Consider the following 22,490-nt stretch of genomic DNA (forward strand, 5'->3'; position numbering starts at 1 on the left):
ATATTGACATATTATAAAGTAACCCATATAGACCTAGATCTTTAGTGACACTCAAGAATATCATTGAATAAATTATGAATCATGACAGCTTGCACTGCGGTCTAAACTTTGACACTACTTAACCGCTCACCTTCATATATTATAAATCAATTATACATACATATGTATGTAGAGTGAAAAGCTTCCAGTGTTCGACCGACGCTAGGTTCTTTGTTCCACTTAGTGCGGCCTTTATTATTTTTTTTTTCATTATTTTGACGCTCTTTTTATACATTTATCATGCTGTGTTTGATTTTTAAGATTTCCATGTAGTTTATTTTCATCAACTTTTGGCTTTGTTTCATCATGGGTGAGTGTGATTTGAGTGTGTGTGTGTGTGTGTGCGGTCGTTCTGAGAGCACCTCGGTCGTTATTTCATGTTGTGTGAGTCTCGTAAAGCATTTCTTTGTAAACTTTACGCTCGCGCTTACGCAGCCAACAAGAAAATGCTGCGAAGAAATTGAAAAGCTCTCCGTTGTTGATGTCAATGCAACAACAATTAAGCGCATGTGTGTGCGTGTGTGTTTGTTGACGACACTATCAGCATGCTCTATTGCCTTTGTTTGGCTTTACTTTGCGTTTGCTTGGTGCTTTTTTGTTTATTCCTTTGGTTTCGTTCTGTTTTTTCTTTGATTTTGCTGGTTTGGTGTGCTGCTGCTGCTGCTTCTTCTTGCGCAGCTTTGACGTTGTGATTTGCTTTTATCAATTTTGGGTTAAAAATTGTGCAAGTCAAAAATTAATTCAAAACGTTCGTAGTTCGCCTAACGGTAAGACGCGCTGCCAGCGTTGTGCCACGAGTTTAAAATTAATTTACGAGAATATACAAAAAAATACTAGTTTGATGCTGGCGCGTAGTGCAAGAAAGGTGAAAAAAATTACAAAAAAATCGCAAAAAAATTACTTATTGATAAATTGAAAACGGGAATTTTTCAATACGTAAGCGTGTTAATAACGGGAATTTTGCTGACTGATTAAATAAATTTTACTTGTTTAAAAAATTGTTTGTTGATTAAAATAATTTCTTTCTTGATATTTTTTGTTGATAATAAATAAATTTTTTTTTTCATTTCAAATATAGTGTTTTGTTTTCGAAAATTGCTGTCTCATGCCGCAACGTAGCGCTGCCAGCGTTAAGTGCAGTATATGCCATAAGAAAGCATAAATTATAGTGAATTATACGAAATACATACATACATACATATATAAATATCACACTTTTTCCGTGCAAAGTTCGAAAAGGTCAAGTGAAGTGAACTCAGCGGCTGAAATTGTTGCATGCGAGAAAAATTTTCAATATGAAAAAACAAAAATTTTGAATGGCCGCTGCCAAGTCGCTTTGCAGTCAGAGCGTAGTTGTCATTAATAAATGCACAACAACAACAATAAAACCCAATTTTACAAAACACAAAACGAATTTGTTGTGTCAACAACGGCAGTCAGTTGCAGTCGTCAGTCGGTGGGGACGCGCTGTTTGTTGTTAGCCGCTAGAATTTGTAGTGTTTTTACTAAACGAAGATAAATATCTTTCTATCGTATCGACATACCTATGTTTGTATGTCTACCTAATAACGATGCAAAGTGAAAGCGGAAAGAATTTTTAAAGAATTTAAATAATAAACAAAGTGGTAAGAAGTTACAAACCAAAAGAATGCAAAAAAGAAGAAAAAAGTTGAAGAAAGTTGAAATAAAAATTTCAACAAAAAATAAAAAATTCTAAAAAAAATATGAATTTCTAAAAAAAAATTTAAAAAAAATATAAAAATCTTCTTAAAAACAACAAGAACAATCCCAAAGAAAAAAATACGAAGAAAGCGTCGCTTAATTAAACCAATGGTTCCGTTTAATATACATACATTATCGAAAGGTTGAGACTTGTTTTGTTTCGTTTCCACAACGTTTCGGCGTTGACATACATAACACAGCCGCTGAACTTTGAGATTAACGCTGATGTGTGCTTTTTTCATTTTCACAATTAAAATTCATTTTGTATGCAGTCAGTGCAAATGTAAACAAAGGCAGTGAAGGTGATTTAAAATCAGCTGTTTTGGGAGGCAGTGGGATAGAGAAAATTAAACAGAAAGCGAATTAAAAATATTTAGAGAAAATTTAATTAATTAAAAACAAGTGAAAATAAAAGATAAAATTAAAAATAAATATTAGAAAATAATTAAAAAAATAAAAAAAAAATTAATTGAAAAAATGTGAAAAATGTAATAAAAAATTAAAATTAAATACGAAAATTAAAGTGGACTAAAATAAAAAAAAACAAAAACTAAAGGTAATTAAACAAGTTAAAATTAATTTAAAAAATATTAAATTAATTAAAAATATAAAATTTATTACAAAAATTAAATTAATTAAAAAATAAAGAGAATTACAAAAATTAAAATTAGTTACAAATATAAAATTAATTAAAAAAATGAAATTAATTAAAAAATAAAAGTAATTTCAAAATTTGAAATATAAATAAAAATTGATTGAAAAAATATTAAAAAACTAATAAAAAATTAAAATTAATTACACAGATTAAATTGGATAAAAGTAAATTAAAACTAATTAAACAAGTTAAAATTAATTGTGAAAATGATAATTAATTAAAGTTGATTCAAGTTAATTACAAAAAATAAAATTAATTACAAAAATTAATACTAATAACAAGAATTAAAATAATTAAGCAAATTAAAATAAAATTAATTAGAAAAAATAAGTTTTTTAAAATAAATTAATACGAACTTAAAATAATTAAAATTAAATACAAAACTGAAGTGAATTAAAATAAATTAAAATTAATTAAAAAAATGAAACCCAAAAAATAAAACTAATTAAACAAATTAAAATTAATTACAAATCTTAAAATTAATTAGAAGAGAAAAATAACAACAAAAATTAAATTATTTGAAGTAAAATTAAATTAATTAAAAAAAATTAAAATATTTAAAAATTAATTTGAAAAATTAAAATTCATACAAAAATTAAAGGGGATTAAAATAAATTAAAATTAACTAAAAAAATTAAAATTAATTACAAAAATTAAAATTAAAATTATAATAAAAATTAAATTAATTCTAAAAAATTGAAATATTTAAAAAATTAAAATTCATACAAAAATAAAAGTGGATTAAAATAAATTAAAATTAACTAAAAAATTAAAATTAATTACAAAAACTAAAAAAACTAAAATTAATTACAAAAATTTAGATTAATTAAAAACATAAAATTAAGTACAAAATTAAATTAATTAATAACTTATAATTAAACCAATTACAAAAAATTCAAGTTGTTTAAAGTAAATTAATATTCAATAATTTAATTACAAAAATTTAAAGTAGTTAAACAAACTGTTTGAAAGAAATTAATTGAAAAATTAAAATTAAATTAATAACAAAAAAGTATTATTTTTGAAATAAATGAATACTAATTCAACAAAATTATAATTAATTAAAAAAATTAAAGTTAATTAAAACATAAAATAATGAAATTAATTAAAAAATTAAAATTCAATTAATTACAAAAACAAAAAAGAATATAAGAAAACCTATTAAAATATTTGTTGTTGTTTTCTTTCAAGTGAAAATTTGTAACTACAAAGCGCTCGCTTGTGCTTAAAACGCAGAAAGTTTCGCCAAAGCACTGTCGAAGCAATAAAATTAAAAACTGCAAAAAGCAATCGCATACACTCATAGCAATTTCGTAGAAATCCCTAAATAATTGCGCTGACGTCAGTCTATGTGGCGCGACAACGTGCGCACCTACAAATGCATTTGCTTATTGTTGTTAGTACGTACTTAACTTCGCATGTGAGCAGAGATTTGCACTTGTTTTGCGCAGAAAAGGCAACGTTGAGCCAATTGCTAAAGGAATAAATGAAAATAATTCACTTTAATCGCCGATAAATGTGGAAAAAGCGAGCAATCGTGTTGAAAATCACAAGTTGACGAAAGTAAATAATAACAAAAATTATAATATTAGTGCAAAAAATCGCCAGTTTTTTAGAATTGATTTGTACTTGTGTTTCGTGTTGTTTTGTGCTTGTGAAATGCACTCGAGTTGTTAAAGCTATTGCAAGCGTGTGACGTGTAAATAAGGCGACAAATTAACACGGTAAATATTTTGCACAATTATTCAATATTGACATACAAACATAAATACTTGCACATATGTACATATGTTTAAAAGTAACTTTTTAGTGATTTGTTTTAAGCACTGAAGTGTGTTTGTATGGATGTTGACACTAGTGTACGACTAAGTGGTGACGATGGATTGCAAAATGCAAAGATTAAAATTGGGTTTAAAAATTAGTTTTGAGTTTTTGTAAAATTAATTATTTGTGATCAGTATAAATACGATAATAAGTAGATAAAAATAAAGTGTTCTTTTAGACATGAGATTTCCAACAATGCAATTATGTTTTAAAAGTGATTTAGGGCAAGTTAACGCGCGGCTGGCGCGAATAAATTCCAGCTAAGAGGACCAATATTCGATAAATTTTGCAGCAATTGGAGCCGCATGTTAGCATTAACCTAAAATGTCTCTTCCAAGTCATCAATCGCCTCGAGTTTATCTGTAAAGACAAGCGACTTCACATAACCTCACAAAAAACAGTCCAGCGGTGTTAAATCGCTCGATCTTGGAAGTCACAATACATACCAGCATGCGAGATATTACGCTCACCAGAAGTTTCCTTCAATAAGTTGATTGTTCCGTTGACATCCGCTTTGACTTTTTCGTTGTAGCGCCATCTTGTGGAAACCAGAGGTCGTCCATATCAACAGCCTCCAATTCAGGCACAAAAAAGTCCTTAATCGCGGCTCTAAAGCATTCCCCAATGACGGTAACATTGTGACTGACTTAATTTTGAAGAAATATGGGAATCATTGGTCCATAGAGCATACAAAACAGTGACTTTTTGCGTCTTAATAATGGCTTGCGAATTGTCATCACTTCAAATGCAACAATTTTGTTTATTAACGAACCTTACATCAACCAAAATTGAGCTTCATCTTTGAATAAAATTTTCATGTACAAATGTAGAAATCCGGACTGGTGGCTATCTCATTCAGGCTCGTAAACACCTCTTATTATGGATCTTGGTGGTAAGAGACCTTACTAAACACTACAAGGAACGACGCTGTCGGGTGATAGCCTACGCTGTTGACGTTGTTCTTATGGTTAAAGGAAATTTTCTAAATGCCGTGTACAACCTACCGAGAAGCTGTAGGTAAAAGGACTCTCGCCAAAGATGGTGTTTTGGCTTTATGAGACCGTAGTCACGCCAATCATTTTCTATGGTGTATTCGTCTGGTGGAGAGCGTTAGAAAAGAAGCTTGATTCCATCAGAACTTTCGCTACACCACATCAACCAAAGCACTTTTAAACACAGCCTTTTACTCTTCTTCTTTAGTACTAGTACTGGGTTGGTCTGGGCCGGGAACACGAAACTGCGCAAATTGCCTCTAGTCTTTGTGAGGTTATGCCAGTTGTATGTCCCATGTGCAGACAAGTTCGCACTGGGTCCTTCCATTGGAAGCGTGGGCGCATTTGTTTCGGGTGTCCACACATTGGTGTCAAGTCGAAGGAATTTTTCGCTTGATTCGTTGAATTTTTATGGGCTTAACTATATCCATGTCGACGTATAGCTCATACATCTCGTGGTTTCATCTCCTTCGATACTCATCACTCACGCGGACTGCTCGAAAGATCTTGCGAAGAACAGTTCTCTCGAATGCTCCAAGTGCTTTATCATCTCGGGCAGTCTTCGTCCGTGTTTCTGCGCCTTATAATAGAACAGAAATAATGAGAGACGGGAATAATGAGATATTTATAGAGCGTAATTTTTGTTTGTCGAGTGAGGGTTCTGCTTCTATTGCCTAGTGATCCCAAAGTAGCACCTGTTGGCAAGACGTATTCTACGCTTGATTTCCAGGCTTAGATTATTAGTGGAATTTATGCTAGTTCCGAGGTTTACAGATATAAAAGTTCTTAACTTTTTCAAGTTTATAGTTACCAACAATAATGTAGTTCACAAGGCGTGAGGAATCTTTGTGTGTGGCATTCAAATACTTTGTCTTGACCTCGTTCACCGCAACACCAAAAACTTTCGTTTCCTTTTCTAAGCTTGAAAAGGCTGCGCTTACGATTCTGTTGTAACGCTGGCCTAAACGAGGCATATGACAATGGCGAGAATTCACTAGGAAAGAGGTGCAGTGAGCATTTTCGCTAATGGGTCAAAGCTAGAGGGTTGGTTGGAGATGGAGCTGTCAAAAACTCTCCGTCAATCGTAGTTTTAGGCTATTCGCTAACTTTGCTTTCAAAGTTAATCAAAAATATTAGCCAAGCAGCCATCAAGGCAATAACCTGGTACCGTATATCGGCCAAAGTATCTTGCGGAGCAGAGCAGCAGTGAAAAGTATTGCCAGAAGCAAGCAACTTCACGTCTACTGGGTGCCAGATCATAATGGCATTGAGAGCAATGAAATAGTGGACGAGTTTGCCAAAAATGGTGTACGGTTAACACCCGAAAACGTAACCAACATTGGGAACCCCATGCATTGTCTATACGACGAACTGAACAGAAGCATGGTAAAGAAAATCAAAAGCCGATGAATCAAGCTACCTGGGTGAAAAACTGCAAAAGTCATTTGTGGTAGATTCGAAGTACACAAAATTTTTACTGGCACTCGATAGAAGATACTGTAGGAACATGATCAGAATAATAACTGGTCACTCTCTGGTGGCAACACACGTCCGCAGAATCGGGCTGCCAAATCGAGAAGACTGCAGGAAATGTCTAGAGCAGGTCACCAAGGAAACAATGGAGCATCTCTTGTGCATTTATCCCGCATTGGCAAGACTACGCTGTAAGCATTTGTGGTCCCCACGTTCTAATACACTGGAGGAAGTATCGATAGTGAGGCCACAGAGTCTGTTAAAATTCGAATCAAGCGAAGGTATCCTAAAGAATGACTAGTCCGCATGGATCTGGTTGTAACTGATTCCATCTGGTATCGTAAAAGACCAAAACTGATTTTTGCGTGGCTCATTGGTCTGCTTGATTAACTTAACCTAACCTAACCTTTTTAAAACACTATTACTTTTGTATAAAATAAGTTCTTATACAAAACACTAAAGTTTACGTTTTCAAATTTCAGAATATACCAACCTTTCTGACGTGGCAGACCTCGTACGTGCAGTCATTTCATAGTGACGCCGCTGCAGAGCAAAATAGAATATTTCGCAAAGCAACGCCAAATCGATAAATAAGCGCATACTATGTACAAATTGCAACTTTGGTCCCAACAAACACAACAAAAATCATCAAAATTAATTAAACGGCCAAAACAACAACAACACCAAAAACAAGAACCACCGCCTCAAACAACACGCGAACTGCACCAAACGCAACGCAAAGCACGAGCGACTACAACACAATTTGCCAGCAAACTAGCAAAAACAACAAGTACCGGTAACAACAAAAACAACAACAACAACTTACTTTTACATCATATACGCTTGTTAAGCGCTTATCAGCAACAATTGAGCGCGTTTAGCAATTTATTGCATTTGATCACATATTTCCTGCAAAGCGGACGTGCGCATCAGCTGATCGCGAGCGCCGAGCTGAGATATTTTATCGATTACACATAGCGAAGAGATAGGTGCGCGGCGACCGTCAGCAGCAGCAGCCACAACAACGACGCAATAACAGCACTTTTGCGACAACGTCAACGGCCCCGTTAATTAACGGCAAAAAAGATATAGAAGAAGTAATCGAATTGTTTTCCCAGATACACAAAGAAAACTCAGCCGAACCGAAGAGCGTGTGCGACCATTGCTTTCGCGAAACACAACGGAACGAAACGAAACACATTGGAACGCAGTGGCAACGGCACAGTGCGACGCCATGAATATCGATAGTCCGATTTTTGTGCCGCGCAATAACGCGCCAATGACCTCCATGCCGGCGGCACAGCTGAAGGTGTCCGCCGCGTCGCTGCTGGACCCAAAAACGCCCAAGTCCCCATTGGCCCTAGGCGTCGTAACGCCAAACGCTTTCGGCAAACTAACGGATAGCAACAACATTAAACACAAGAACAACAATATGGGCGGCTATTGGCCTTTCGTCAACAATGCCGCGGCATACTATCCGTGTGGTATCAACAGCAATTATTTGCAATTTTGCCAGCAGCAACAACAACAACAGCAACAATATATGCAACACTTTGTGCAGCGTCAAAGAACTTTGCCGAACTTTCACAATCAGTGGACGCAGCGGAAAAATTTAAACGCCGCAATCGGCCAGCGACAACAACAACAGCAACAACGTAAGCAAACAACAAAAGCGACAGCACCAGCAGCAATATCGACGGAAGTGTCTGCACAGCAGCATCAGCAGCGGCGTAAGAAGCAGAAAATGCAACAGCAAGCCGCGCAACAACATAAGCAACAACAATTAACGGAACTACAACAACAACCACAAGCAGTGAATATTACAAAAATTCCGATTGCGAATAAAACAAGCGATTCGCTTTCGCCGAAGTTGACAGTTGCAACAACAACAACAAACGCAAACCAAAACATGTTGTTGTTGTTGCCAGCGGCTGAGGAACTTATCAACATAAATGTTGTAAACGACAATAATTTAAACAGCAATAATATTGTTATCGACCAAAATGCAATTTCGAACAACAATAACAACAATAAAGTGGATGAAGATATCAACATGGCAACACTTGCAGCAATAAGTAATGGTACAAGCGCATTGCCAAATCAGTCAACTCAGTTGGTTGAAGAGGCGGAAATATCGACAAAGCAAGGTGAGTGTTAACCCTTAATGAACCGTTATACAAAGTTGTTATTGCAGCAATATTGCTTGTGTGTTAAAAATAATTGCGTATATTTGTACAAAAATTATATTTGGGCAATACTTCAAGAATATTACACCATTTATCTGATGCAACGTCATTTTAACGATTACTTGTGTAGTCTTTTCCTGGTACTCGAAATAATTTGTAAAAGAATCATAACCTCAAAGCTTAAATATTGCAGTGATCGATTCAAATTAAGTAGGAAACTGTGTTCCACAAATTTCCTAGTTGAAGAAACGTTCGCAATTCTGCCTAAAGCTCGAATAGTTTTATAATGAAATACTACTATGAACAAAAGATTATATAATAATTTTAAAATTTTCAATTTATTCTTGAAATCTAAGTTGTTCCCTTCAAAGTAGTCCCTCTTGGCTTCTGTACACTTGTGCCTACGCCTTTTTGAATCCTCGAAACATTTGTTAAAGTCAGTTTGACGTCGTTTTTTCGGCTTCGGCTCACCTTTGCCACAATATTCGGCCGACTGATCGTCTATTTCCGGGTCGTAAGCATAGACCCAAGACTCATCGCCAGTATTAATACGTTTCATGACATATTGGTAGTCGGAAAGCATTGTTTCATAGACGTTAACTCGACTCTGTTTTTCGAAAAAGTTTAGTGACTTAGAACCAATTGTGCTTTTACTTTTCTTAGGTCCAAATGATCTTTAAAAATGGTTTTCACTTCCACTTCCAATTCACTTGTTCTCAAGTACTAATTTCTTTATTTTATTGACGTGTTGATCATCATTTGATGTTGATGGCCGTCCTGGACGTGGTTCGTCGTCAACGTGTTCTCGATCCTCTTTGAATAATTTATACCAATCAAAACCAACATTCTGAATGTTTCGGCACCAGAAATTTGATTCCGCACAAAAAATTTATTTAAAATTCTTTGTTAAATAATTTTACTCATCGTAAAAATCGCCGAATGTACTTTATGTACTTACTTAAGATAATCGTATACTAAACACTAAAGATTATTTCGATGTGACATTTGGCACAAACTCTCAGGCTTTGATATACTATTTTAAGGGTAATGATGGAGGATATAAGATTTTTGGTAATTCTTGTAGATTTTTTAACCGCTTTCAATGTAAAAAATATGTTTTTTTGTGAAGCTGCCATTTTGTCAATTTAAACTACTTTTTTACCTGCGTTTTTTGGTTTGAAGATATGAGAGAATTTTAAGCAAAAAAATCTTTCTTGCTGCTAGACACTTTTTTTCGGAGCTCCTTCTGGAGACCAGCTACACGTACAAGAGAATTCAATTTTTTTAAATGATTCACGGATTTTTAAAGTTTATTCTGTAAATGTACGATACTCTTATTTAATTATTCAAATCTCGACAAAAGCTTGTATTTCTGACTTGCAAGAGTAACTCCAATTTCAACCGCAGTCCAACAAAAAAATGCTTTTGATAAGTTTTTCTTTTGTAAAATAGCTTAAGTTTTAAAATGAAAGTAAAACTCATGAAATAAGCTCCATATTTATATGAAATAATTGAAATGAACTTGGCTGATATTTAACCGGGTGTATTGAACATAAAACTAGACTTCTTGTGATATAACTAATAAACACTACATATCACTAGTTTAGTTACCCATCTATTTGGGTATTTTTCTTTATATAGAAACTGGGAAATACACCATTAAAAACCAGTTACGACAAAATTCTAGGACAATAGATTTAGACTTATGTATAAGGTGCTCCTATGATCCTATGAGAAATACTATACAAGTCTGGTGAATGACATCACTAATTGTCAATCATTCCCTTTAAGTTATGGATCATGTACCATAATGCTTCTGAGCTTTCGATTTGAACATTATTCACGGTGTTTCCAAACAATATAAGATTCTCAATGTTTTGCATTTTATTTAAGGTTTTCTAGATTCTCGGTATGAAGGGCATTTAACTCATAAGAATAGGCTGACAATTCGGTACATAAGTAGTATTTCATCGCAGTAGATCGTTGCCAGTCTAGTTGCCATATGTCTTCATCATCATTATTTTTTAACTTTAAGTGAAAGAAAAAAGGAAGAAAAAGATTTTTGAGATGATATTCATCGATTCACTTGTTTTAAAGCCTTCGAATGTGTTGTGGTCTCTATCTAATGTATAGAAAACTTTAGGGAATCAAGTTGAAAATCAAAGCTAAAAGTTCATAGACTAAAATCTGAATCTTATTTTAGAAGACCTGAAATAGTTGAAAAGTAACTATACGAAAGGAGGCGTGAATTTTGGAGACTTTTAATAGCAAATAAGAGACCTAAGTGAAAGGTTGCAAAATGAATTTTATAAAATTTTACTTTAGAGAAACTATTTTAGGAGAATTATTTTCAATATTGACACAATTTTAAGCATTCAGATAGGGCTCTGAGTCAAAATCAGCTTTCGAGACATTTAAGTTAAGCTTAGAATTAATTTTTGGGTGGGAATTCTCTCGGATTATCGAGTTTTTAATTTGTCGAATCTGCATTCAGAATGGTTAGGTTAATTCTTAATAGGACTTTTAACTTGTTCTGAGTTTGGCAAATAATATACCATTTATCAATCCATTTCGAGATTCAATATTTAAAAAAAAGAACACAGAAATTTCCTATATTTTTGGAAATGTTTATTGTCATTCGAAAGAGCATTCTTTGTTGGCCGCGGCTACGCTTCAGTTGGTCCATCTATTGAGTCCAATATTTGATGACTCGTTCGAGTATTTCGATTGGCAACTAGCGAATGACACGCGTGATGTCAAAACGTCAGATCTTTTTTGTAACTTTTCAAAAGCCTTACCACCAATATAATTACGAAAATATTTTATTTCTTAGTTGCACTTTTTTGATAATTTTTGCATGACTCTCCCTTCAACTTTATTTAACTCAGGCAACTTTGTTTATTCGCTACTTTGTAGAGTCATCACGAAACATTCTAAATTCCAGATAACTCGGTTTAATTAAACAAATGCTAATGCAAGTACGCACACAAATAAGGTTTCACAAAAACACAACAACAATAAAAATAACGAAAACAATGACAAACGAGGTGAGATTTTATGATTTGAGGCCTTTCAACGCCTTTCAATGACTTTCAACTGGTTTTGGGCAAAAAGTGCTCGAATTGTTATAATTGTTGTTGTAGGTGATTAAGTAGTTGTTATTGTTGTGCGCGTTTTTGCTTTTGCTTTCTTTCACAGGTTAATACACTCAGCGTCTGCACTTATTTATCTACAAATTTGCGTTTGCTACACAAAAAAATGTTTTCTATGTAGTATGTATGTGTGTGTGTAGGTACATAGGTACAATGAACAGTGTTGGATGCGCCTGTTTGCGTTTACGTTTGCATTTGCAAACTGCCATTTGATAAAAACAAATTCAAACTAATCAATTCCAGTTAAATAACATGAAAAATCAACACACCTCTGCGCGCTCAAACTCACACACACACAAATGCATGCAGACAGCTAGCCCATTTGCGTCGGCAAGGGGTGGCAGCGACTCAAGGTCAATGCGTGGCATTGAACTTGCAGTTGTTGGTTAAGGTTGCTGCTTGTTTTCGAGGTCAAAACCCCACAACCACAGCACTCAATGCCAGCAAACACTACTCGCGAAAGCCGAAACAGCAGTCGAGCGCACGAGCAACCAAGCGGGTGGCTGGGCAAGACGCGACGGCGTAAAAAATCGCAGAAGAAATGAGATAAAAAATAATAACAAACAATAATAGTCATAACAGCCAGCAATCATGTGAATCTACACGAAAGACAACAACAACTAAAAAGAAAAGAGCTACAAAAATAGAAGAAAGAAATAGCAAATAAAAAAATTTGGTGCTAAGTATTCTCTAAACGTCGAACAAAAGCTTAAAATAGCAAAGTCCAACAAAGAAAAAACTACAAAATTATTTTTAAGTCCAAAAATAATAAAATCTAAGCAAAAATAAACAAAATTTTAAGCGCAAATTGTTTGGCTTGCTGACTGCGTGGCCTGTGGGGGGTGTGTGTTCGGTTGGCGCGACTGCATAATAGCGGTAAAAACGAGTTCGCTAAATTTGTTTAGAATAATTTCACAATACGCATACCTTCGAGCGCCGAGCAGCTGAGTGAAAGATAAAAACAAATTCATATAAGTATAGAACAACAACAACTTGAAGCAAAGAGTTCATTGCACTAGTAAAGCAAAGACAGAGCTTTGGAAAAAATAGCAAAAATACTAAAAAAAGAAACAATTAAGTTTGAGAGGAAAAAACAATTTAGTTTGAAAGAAAAAAAAAGCAATAAAAAATGAATTTGATAAGAAATAAAAAAAGGCAAAAAAAAAAATTAAATTAAAAAGCTTCAAGCCAAAAGCTCTAAGCTGCGGTGAACTAACCTACACGTTGACTGCGTCGCAGGTCCACACAGTTTGTTGTGTGTTTTTTACCGTAGTTTCAAAATGTCAATTAAATGGGTCAGTAGCCTAAATGTGCTCGAATTAATTTGATTAAAAATATACTTTATAGCGTCATTGTACTTTCATTACATACAGTGGCGCCGCAATTCTTTTTTTAATTTGGGAAAAGTTTCATATTTTAGTACAAGAGCATTTACCTAATAAATCATTACTAATTTACAGTGAAGAAACTATTAAATCAAATAATTTTTAGTGAAGAAATTTTTACTTTTACCCCCTTTGAATTGCACTATTTGTGCTGCGCGCTTAAATGTAGGCAATACATTTTTCATTGCCAGCTTTGAATGGTGGAATTCGGTATTTTGGTAATGTAAATGATAAATATATATATGGATTGACTTACCCACATATTGTAGCTCCGGTGATGATAACTGTAAAAGAAAGAAAATATTTTAAAGAAGTAGTTAGAGCTTAAATGATTTCAAACTAGCTACATATGTAGATATGCTCTAAAGTAAAAATACAAAATCAATGCTAAATACTTTCAAGTAAAAAGTGAAATCGTGCATACGCCTGTTTCTCCTTAAGAAGCTGACCATATATCAAAATCGTCGATGTCGGAAGACTATAAAACACAGTTGCTATACAAACTGATCGATCAAAATCGAGCTTTTGTTTGAAAAAATTGTTTTATTTGACAAAGAAAATAAAATTTTAACCAACGAAAATCGCTTTATTGTCTTTCAAAATATTTTTTACATTTACATAGTCTACACTTTTGCATGAATTTGAAGCAATTGTCGAAACTCCTTTGCCACTTTGATTGAGGTATCTCCAAACCACGCGTTCTGAACGCATCAATCACCTCTTCAGAGGTCGAAAAATGTGGATCCCTTAGTTTATTTTTCACGTAAGAAAACAAAAGGAAGTTATTCGATGCCAAGTCAGGCTTATACGGTGGATGACTCATAAAATCGATGTTTTGAGTGCCCAAAAATTTAGTTGTTTCGATGTGTGAGAGCTCGCATTCTCGTGTTAAAGAGTGATCCATTTTCGGCGGTTGGTTTCTTTCTTGATAGTAGACTGACAAACAAATGGTTGTACTTATACCACTCAAAATTTACTGTTCTTCCTTGTTGTGGTATGTATGCGAAATGTCCAGTTGTTCCAAAAAGAAATAATTGAAAATAGCTCAAAAGATTTTCAAATATCCATATGAAGTTTTAATAGTCATATGGGTTTCTTCGAGTAAGAAACAGCCTTCTTTCAAAAATTTTTTGTCATATAAAAAATTAAATATTTTGTCGGAATTTTTTATTGTTACAAACATACACCATTAACAAAGAAACTCTGAAATTTTAGGAAAAAATATTTTAAATCGCCATTTCCGCTGAACCCTCGAAAAAGAACGCGCCGCGTTGGCAGAATAAAAACTCTACAGGATCATCTAAAGTGAAAAAATACTTGTTTTAGTTAAAACTTTAACTTAGAACTTGGAAGGAAAAAAACTGAAAATTGGATTTTTAGCAAGCATTTTTTACAAAAAATGAAAATTTTGCGACATTTTTTTCAAATATTTGTAATCGAAAAAAAAACCTTCGTCCAATTCTTTAGGTATCTCAAAGACCAGTGTTAAATTTCATGAAGATCGGTTGAGTAGATCTCAAGAAACCTTTAACTTTAACTTTAACAAGTAAGGAAGGGCTAAGTTCGGGTGTCACCGAACATTTTATACTCTCGCATGGTAAAGTGATAATCGAGATTTCATTATCCGTCATTTACATATTTTTCAAATACCGTATTTGTGTAAAGTTTTATTCCGCTATCATCATTGGTTCCTAATGTTTATACTCGTATTATACAAAGAAGGCATCAGATGGAATTCAAAATAGCTTTATATTGGAAGAAGGAGTGGTTGTGAACCGATTTCGGCCATATTTCGTACATGTCATCAGGGTGTTAAGAAAACATTATATACCGAATTTCATTGAAATCGGTCTAGTAGCTCCTGAGATATGCTTCTTGGTCCATAAGTGGGCGGCGCCACGCCCATTTTCAATTTTTAAAAAAAGCCTGGGGGCAGCTTCCTTCTGCCACTTCTTCCGTAAAATTTAGTGTTTCTGACGTTTTTTGTTAGTCGGTTAACGCACTTTAAGTGATTTTGAACATAACCTTTGTATGGGAGGTGGGCGTGGTTATTATCCGATTTCTTCCATTTTTGAACTGTATATGGAAATGCCTGAAGAAAACGACTCTATAGAGTTTGGTTGACATAGCTATAATAGTTTCCGAGATATGTACAAAAAACTTAGTAGGGGGCGGGGCCACGCCCACTTTTCCAAAAAAATTACTTCCAAATATGTCCCTCCCTAATGCGATCCTTTGTGCCAAATTTCACTTTAATATCTTTATTTATGGCTTAGTTATGACACTTTATAGGTTTTCGGTTTCCGCCATTTTGTGGGCGTGGCAGTGGGCCGATTTTGCCCATCTTCGAACTTAACCTTCTTATGGAGCCAAGGAATACGTGTACCAAGTTTCATCATGATATCTCAATTTTTACTCAAGTTACAGCTTGCACGGACGGACGGACAGACGACGGACGGACGGACAGACAGACGGACGGACAGACGAACGACGGACGGACGGACGGACAGACGGACAGACAGACAGACATCCGGATTTCGACTCTACTCGTCGCCCTGATCACTTTGGTATATATAACCCTATATCTGACTCTTTTAGTTTTAGGACTTACAAACAACCGTTATGTGAACAAAACTATAATACTCTCGTTAGCAACATTGTTGCGAGAGTATAAAAACATAGTTTCGAAAAAACGCGTTTAAGGACAGCGCACTTAGCCTAGCCAGCCTCAAGCACCCAAGCTCTTAAGGCTGTGTCTCCGAAACTATTACTCGGATCAACTTGAAAGTTTAGGACAATATTCTAGAGGACAATAAAAGATTCAATTTTTTGAAACTCGTAAAGCTATATAACCTCTTAACTAAGTTCCATAAGTCCAGTTGACTTTAAAATATTGATGTTAAAGTATTTCAAGGAGCTAGAAGTAGTAAGAAATAAACAAAAAAAATTTAAAAAAATATTATAAAAAACCAAAACTGAAATAAAATATCTTAGAAACATTCTCTGAAAATTTTATGTATGTAAATACGACATATACTTTTCGAGTTACTCGGTAATTAGCAAAGAGTTCTTGGGCACTCTTTGACGTTGTAAGTTGGGTTTTTCCGAAAACTTTGTGATGTTTTTTTTAACTGGAGATCACTCTAGCTCGAAGATAGATTTCAATTAGACACAGAATTTCATTAAATTACGTATACTAAGCTAAGATCTGGAGGAGATAAATGTACTTATATATCTGTATATAGAGGGAATCGTACCACACAACCACAACCCCCTCTATATGTCACTGTCACACCACTGTATTGTTATTATTTTGCTTGCTTTAATCGTCTCCCATCACACGTCATCGCGACTCACACACACATATTTGCATACAACAATCGCACAGTCTTCTATATAAATATAATTCATGTATATAAGTCAATATATACTATGTATGTAGATACGAATTTATTGCTGTAGGCATTTGACCTGATTTGCTTAAGAATTTGCACACATCCAAGTGAACAGTAAGAACAACACAGCGCCTTTGCAAGTGTCAAGATTTGTAGGGCTTTGAGTATGCCTGCGCACATGATGGCGATAAGCTAATAAGCACAGACGACATTCATTGCTGCTGGGAGACTATACATATTATATACATATAGTATGTGTGTATTATATATTTTATAATATGAGAGTATATTCCACTGACCCACTACTCACTCTATATCTGCCGGTATTTTGACTTAATTAATTGTTTTATGCATAATTTTTTTCATACTTTTGAGTTTGTTGACCGGCGTTTACTACGTAGTCCATTAATTAATATCATGCACTCGGCTTGTTTATGAATTAATGAGTAAACATTATAATTTTTATGATTATTTGCTTTAATAATAAAGATATTGTCGCAGGCATAATAAAGATACTTAATTTATATACTATACCTTATATGAATGTCATCGTATATAATTTTATAGCTGAGTATTGTCATATAGATATAGAGACTTTTTAGTAGTAGAAAGTTATACTAAATTCTAAATTCACATCTCGAGAGAACACACAATTACTATTCAAAATTAGTTTTATTTGCAAGAGTTTTGTAGAAGTCTTAACCACCATTTCATATATGGAACTTATAGTAATAACTTATAACATCTAGTAAAAATAAATAATAAGCCATTAGTTTCGCATTAAAATAAAGATTTTATTTGGCATATTTAGAATCCAGCCCATCATAGGTTAAGTACGTACTTTCGATAACCTGCATATTGTCATTTTGAAGGTAATTTTACAATAGAAACCCTCTTTGCTGGTTTGTGGTTGGGGGTACATATGAAACGGGACTGATTTTGACTGAGACCGACATGGTAACCCTATATATAGCCTAGCGGTGTTCTGATGGAACAGGATTTCTCTCAATGTTCCCAAAGCTGGCCGGTTCTGGGACTTGCTTCTTTCAAGTGATCTAATTTTTGATGATTTGACATACTATGGGTATGTGATTCCGTGCCGATCCCAACAAGCATACAAAACCTTTCTGACTATTAATCCAGACTTGACCACCTTGTGCCTGCTCATCTTGATGTGACCACGACCCTTTTTGTTAGACGTTGACAAATCTTAGGCCATAGACAGCAGCAGGTAGTAAATAGTTGGTAACAGAACCCAGGATGGATGCATAAGAACTTCCCAACCAAGATCCTGCAATTTCTGTCAAGTCGCTGTCTACATTTGTGCTTGGCCTAACGTTGTCGCGATGGAACAGGATTTCTCTCAGAGTTCCCAAAGCTGGCCGGTGCTGGGCACTTGCTTCTTTCAGCTGATACAATTGTTGACAGTACAGATTCGAGTTAAGAGTTTGGCCGTAAGCGCAAAGTTTATGATTCCCTGCCGATCCCAACAAACACAAAACTTTCCTGACTGTTAATCCGGACTTGACCATAGTGCTTATCGTGATTTTTGTTTTAAGTTGTTATAAGTGCCCAATTTTTCATCATCAAAAGTAGATTGATTTTTTTGCGGTTCAGCAGCGATTCGCAAAGAGAAATTCGGTTCATAAGGAATTTTACTTAAATTTTTGCGGCGCTCATACATCGACTTCTTTGTATTCAGCCTTATTTAAGTGGTTTAAAGCGGGTTTTGTGTAATGTTTATGTTTGGGCAAAACGATATACGACGATACACCCAAAAGGGCTAAAAAGCGGATAAGGGCGAGATGGAATGCCTTAAGTACATGCAGGATTCAGAAGATCATGTGATTGCTTGATAGGAAAACTTGCTTGCTTCCTACTCACATGGTCTCGAAAGGACTGCCGGACGACTGTTAATCTCTTGACAGGTTACAACTTACTGGCATCACCAGCTACCCGGTTGGCATAAGTAATATCGATACATGCTCGAATATGTTGAAAATAGCAGTTCCCACTTGACATTTCCATTATTTGATCGATATTTACGATCCTTTTAGTGCTGCGCTTTTGACATCACAATAAACGGAAAGGCATCGGCAAAACCGAAAATTCGCGCACTGGAGTCCATCTTTGACGGGCGATCAAAAAAATTGTCTGTTTTTTCTTTGTCTGTTCTTTTTCAGGAAGCTGCTTAAACGTTCCCTGCTGGCACTCTATAAAAGTTCGGGACATTCAGCCAGCAAATGTTAAAGTGACGTAAAAATTCGAAAGTTTCAAGCTATTTTAAGGCGGAATACTGAGACCTCTACTTTGAAGTGCTTAACAGTATTTTTATCATCAAAAATTTATTCATGAAGGTGGGATTTAGACGCGATTAGTCTCATTCCTCTCGAAAAGCAGCTATATAAGTTTATGTATATATATATATAACTTAATATGTATGTATATTAGAGCGGGTCGATTTTTTTTTCCTATAAAATAGCGTATACGAGAAATGTGCCCGGAGCGCATCATACTAAACAAATTTGCTTAAGAGATTATAGATCTAGAACCGGTTTTCAACCAGCAATTTTTAAGGCGAAGTTTCTTAGGGGTTTTAAAGATTTGTTTGTCAGTATTTCAGATTCCGAATGAAAATTAGTACGTAGGTACCTCTTCATAGTATTGATCATTTGTCGGAATCAGAAAGTTTGGACAACTGTATCACATATGTATGTTTGTATCTCCCAGAAAACCGATTATTCATATTTTTATTCGCTCGAAACCGGTTTTAGACCAAAAGCCTCTTAGGCAAAGTTGTTCAGTATGAGCCATAGAACACTTCTCACATATGCGATTTTATAATAAAAAATATCGACCCGCTCTAATGTATGCTATACCTACATATATCCAGTGTATATTCTTCACTTGGAGCGACATTCATCTCCATAACTATTTTTGGTTGCAAACATTGTCGTTGCCACCAGCAAAGGCACACAACCCATTTATGGCATCTTCCGCTACATATCATTGTTGTTATTGCTGTTTTTGTTGCTGTGTTGGCCTCTATGTGACCCACTTAAAAAGGCGTGCAAGTAAAGAGACAAAGTAAAAACTGACAGACCGGCACTCAACCGTTAAGGTTTCTCTTTATTTGTATGTACGGCCAATGTGACTTTGGTGTTGTTAGTGTTATTTTTATTGTTGTAATGCTTTTGTTATTATTTATTTTTATTATTATTATACTTTTTACTGATTGTGCAGCGGCAATGCGGCCATTGTTCGGTGGCGTTACGGCGCACCTTTCACTCTTTTGTGCCATGTAATTGTCGGTCGTATTTATTAACCGTTCGTTGTTCGTATGTATGCGTGTGAGTTTGTTTATCTGTTGACTGTAAATTTACATGAAGTTGGCGTAGGTCATAACCGTATTTGGTTAACCTTCTTTGTGTGGCAACAATACGACCGCAGCTCCGCAGCTTGTTGATAGTTTTGTTTTGAGTTTTTTCTTTATTTTGGTTGAGAGCTTCAATGCGCTTCGGCTTTTCAGTTAAGTTTATGATAATTTTGAGATGTGATATTGATTTTTTGTACTTTTGAAATGTTACTTAAAAAGGCGATGACAGATGCGTGTTGACAAAAGCCATGTAAACAAAACACTTATCACAGTTTTCGAGGGTTGACTGCGTGACTGCAACTTGGTGGGGTCGAAGGTTCGGTTTCTGAGATTTAAAAAAAAACACCTGGAAGTGAATATGTGGTTTCACAAATTGGTTTGGTTTTCGATTCAAAGGTCGCGACTTCCGAATTCTAGTGACAGCTGGATGGCGTATTTGACACTTTCGATTAACTTCGTCGACTCACGCAGATTTTCTATTACGTCCGAGTTGAAACCACAGAAAATAGATACAAATTGGGTAGTTGATCCTTATTAAGGGGTTTTATTGGTAGGAACCTCATTTGATTCAAGGAAAATATGCAAAAGGTCAAGAAACAGTCAAAATAAGCCAAAGACGAAACCTTGCTCTCAATCATTTTAGTACTTCAAGTACATGGCCTTAATATAAAATAACAGATGAGGATTTATCCGCGACGGCAGATCTATCGTGTCCTCTTCTAAGTCACAACGACCCATTAAGCCCCAGGATATTGATAAAATCCAATAGACTGCTAGATGCTAGTGGATCCTTAGGTGGAAACACGGATCAAAGGTCCTTTATCCAACAAACTGTTATACAGTCAATTAGCAGGTGTTCTGAAGTTTCAGGCTTCTGTCGCAAAATCGGTAATTTGCACAAGCAGCTAGGCCCAGTAGATGGCCTTAGTATGGGAATTATTCAGGATAAACCTCTTTCCGACAGATTTCTTTAAAAAAAATTCACTTTTGTTACATCTAAAATCCTACAGCGATCTAGAAAGTTTTATTTTTCTAATTTGAAACTCAACAACTTAAAGCAATAGCGTACTTGTTCTTTCTAATGACCGCATGACCACAGTTTTTTTGGCTCATAGTGCTCTACCGGTCAGATCGCTTAACTTAGTCCAGACTATCTTCTTCTTTTTCATTTCATCATCTTTTTCTCTTAAGTTTTAGTTTTTAAGAAACTACTCTCCTTGGTCATCCTCAACATCCAATTTTTTTCACTGGGTTATGGTTTTGGCCTTCAATTTCACTGATTATTTCATCACAATTCACATGGCAAGTGAAATCACAAGTTTTCTCGCACACGAGCTCAGTTATTTAAAAGCACTTAAATGAATTCACACAAAAAATTGTCATTAAAATTGAAAGCAGATGATATTGCGAAAATAAATGACAAACTAATAAAAATGAAAAAAAAGAAGAAAAATTAACGCGCGCGCCTTTTCACCGCAACGTGATGTTGCCAACATCACCTGAGCCAACGTGCGCTTGCTTTGGGTGACTTTTAATTTGGCTTGTCCTCGCACAAGATCAATCAGCAAGATGAAGCAAAAGACAAGTGTGTATACTTATGCCAAATTACATGCTATATATTTATGTATTTAGGTGTGTAAATGGTTGACTTATGCAGCTTTTGAGAACCTAATAGATTGTCTACTTCCGCTTGTGGCATGCCACAAAAAATCGCACAAAAATAAAAATGAAATTAAAATAAAAATTACGAAATTAGGGAAAATGAAAAGAAACACCGAAGAAAGTGACAAGAATCGCACGCCAAAGCTATATTAAGACGATTACACCATCCTGAATAAAACTTACATACAAAATCTTTGTGGGCAAAATTCAAGTGTTCTCGCTTAGCAGCCCAGTGAATGTTTGGCTAAAAAACTTGGTTCGGGAAAGTAAGAGAATATAGTAAAAGTGAGTGGAAATCACTTTAAGAACGTCTTTTCATTGAAAAGTGCCCTGGGTTGTGATTTTGTTGTTGTAACGGTTTCTAACCCCCTTTAGAGTGGTAAGATTCAGGTAAGCACTTTGAGGAAGGTGGTTTGCTAGACTCTGGTGGGTGAAGGTGCGATTATTCCAGCTATTCCTCTTATTTTATTTAACTCTTCGGTTACCGTCTTTTAATGGGCATGTTGGAATTCCGCAAAACCTAGCATTCTTAGCGAACTCACAAATCTGAAGCATTTCTTCGTATTGTTTTCTTGAATAACTCTCCATCAGCGTGTTAGTCGGAGTTCAAACCTCTTCGTAACGGTAGA

At 34.8% G+C, this 22,490-nt stretch overlaps 1 protein-coding gene across 2 annotated transcripts in view; it reads left to right on the forward strand.

Moving 5' to 3' along the window:
• Positions 1-22,490, forward strand: part of LOC120776185 (protein kinase 4-like) — a 133,004-nt gene that overhangs the window by 5,925 nt on the left and 104,589 nt on the right. For both annotated transcript variants that reach the window (XM_040106805.1, XM_040106806.1), the window contains exons 2-3: positions 3,608-4,140; positions 7,188-8,852. In XM_040106805.1, coding sequence (XP_039962739.1) covers positions 7,940-8,852 — 913 coding nt within the window. In that variant the 5' untranslated portion in view covers positions 3,608-4,140; positions 7,188-7,939. The remainder of the gene's footprint in view (positions 1-3,607; positions 4,141-7,187; positions 8,853-22,490) is intronic.

This window comes from Bactrocera tryoni, chromosome 4 (assembly GCF_016617805.1).
Source record: "Bactrocera tryoni isolate S06 chromosome 4, CSIRO_BtryS06_freeze2, whole genome shotgun sequence".
Classification (NCBI taxonomy): Eukaryota; Metazoa; Arthropoda; class Insecta; order Diptera; family Tephritidae; genus Bactrocera; species Bactrocera tryoni.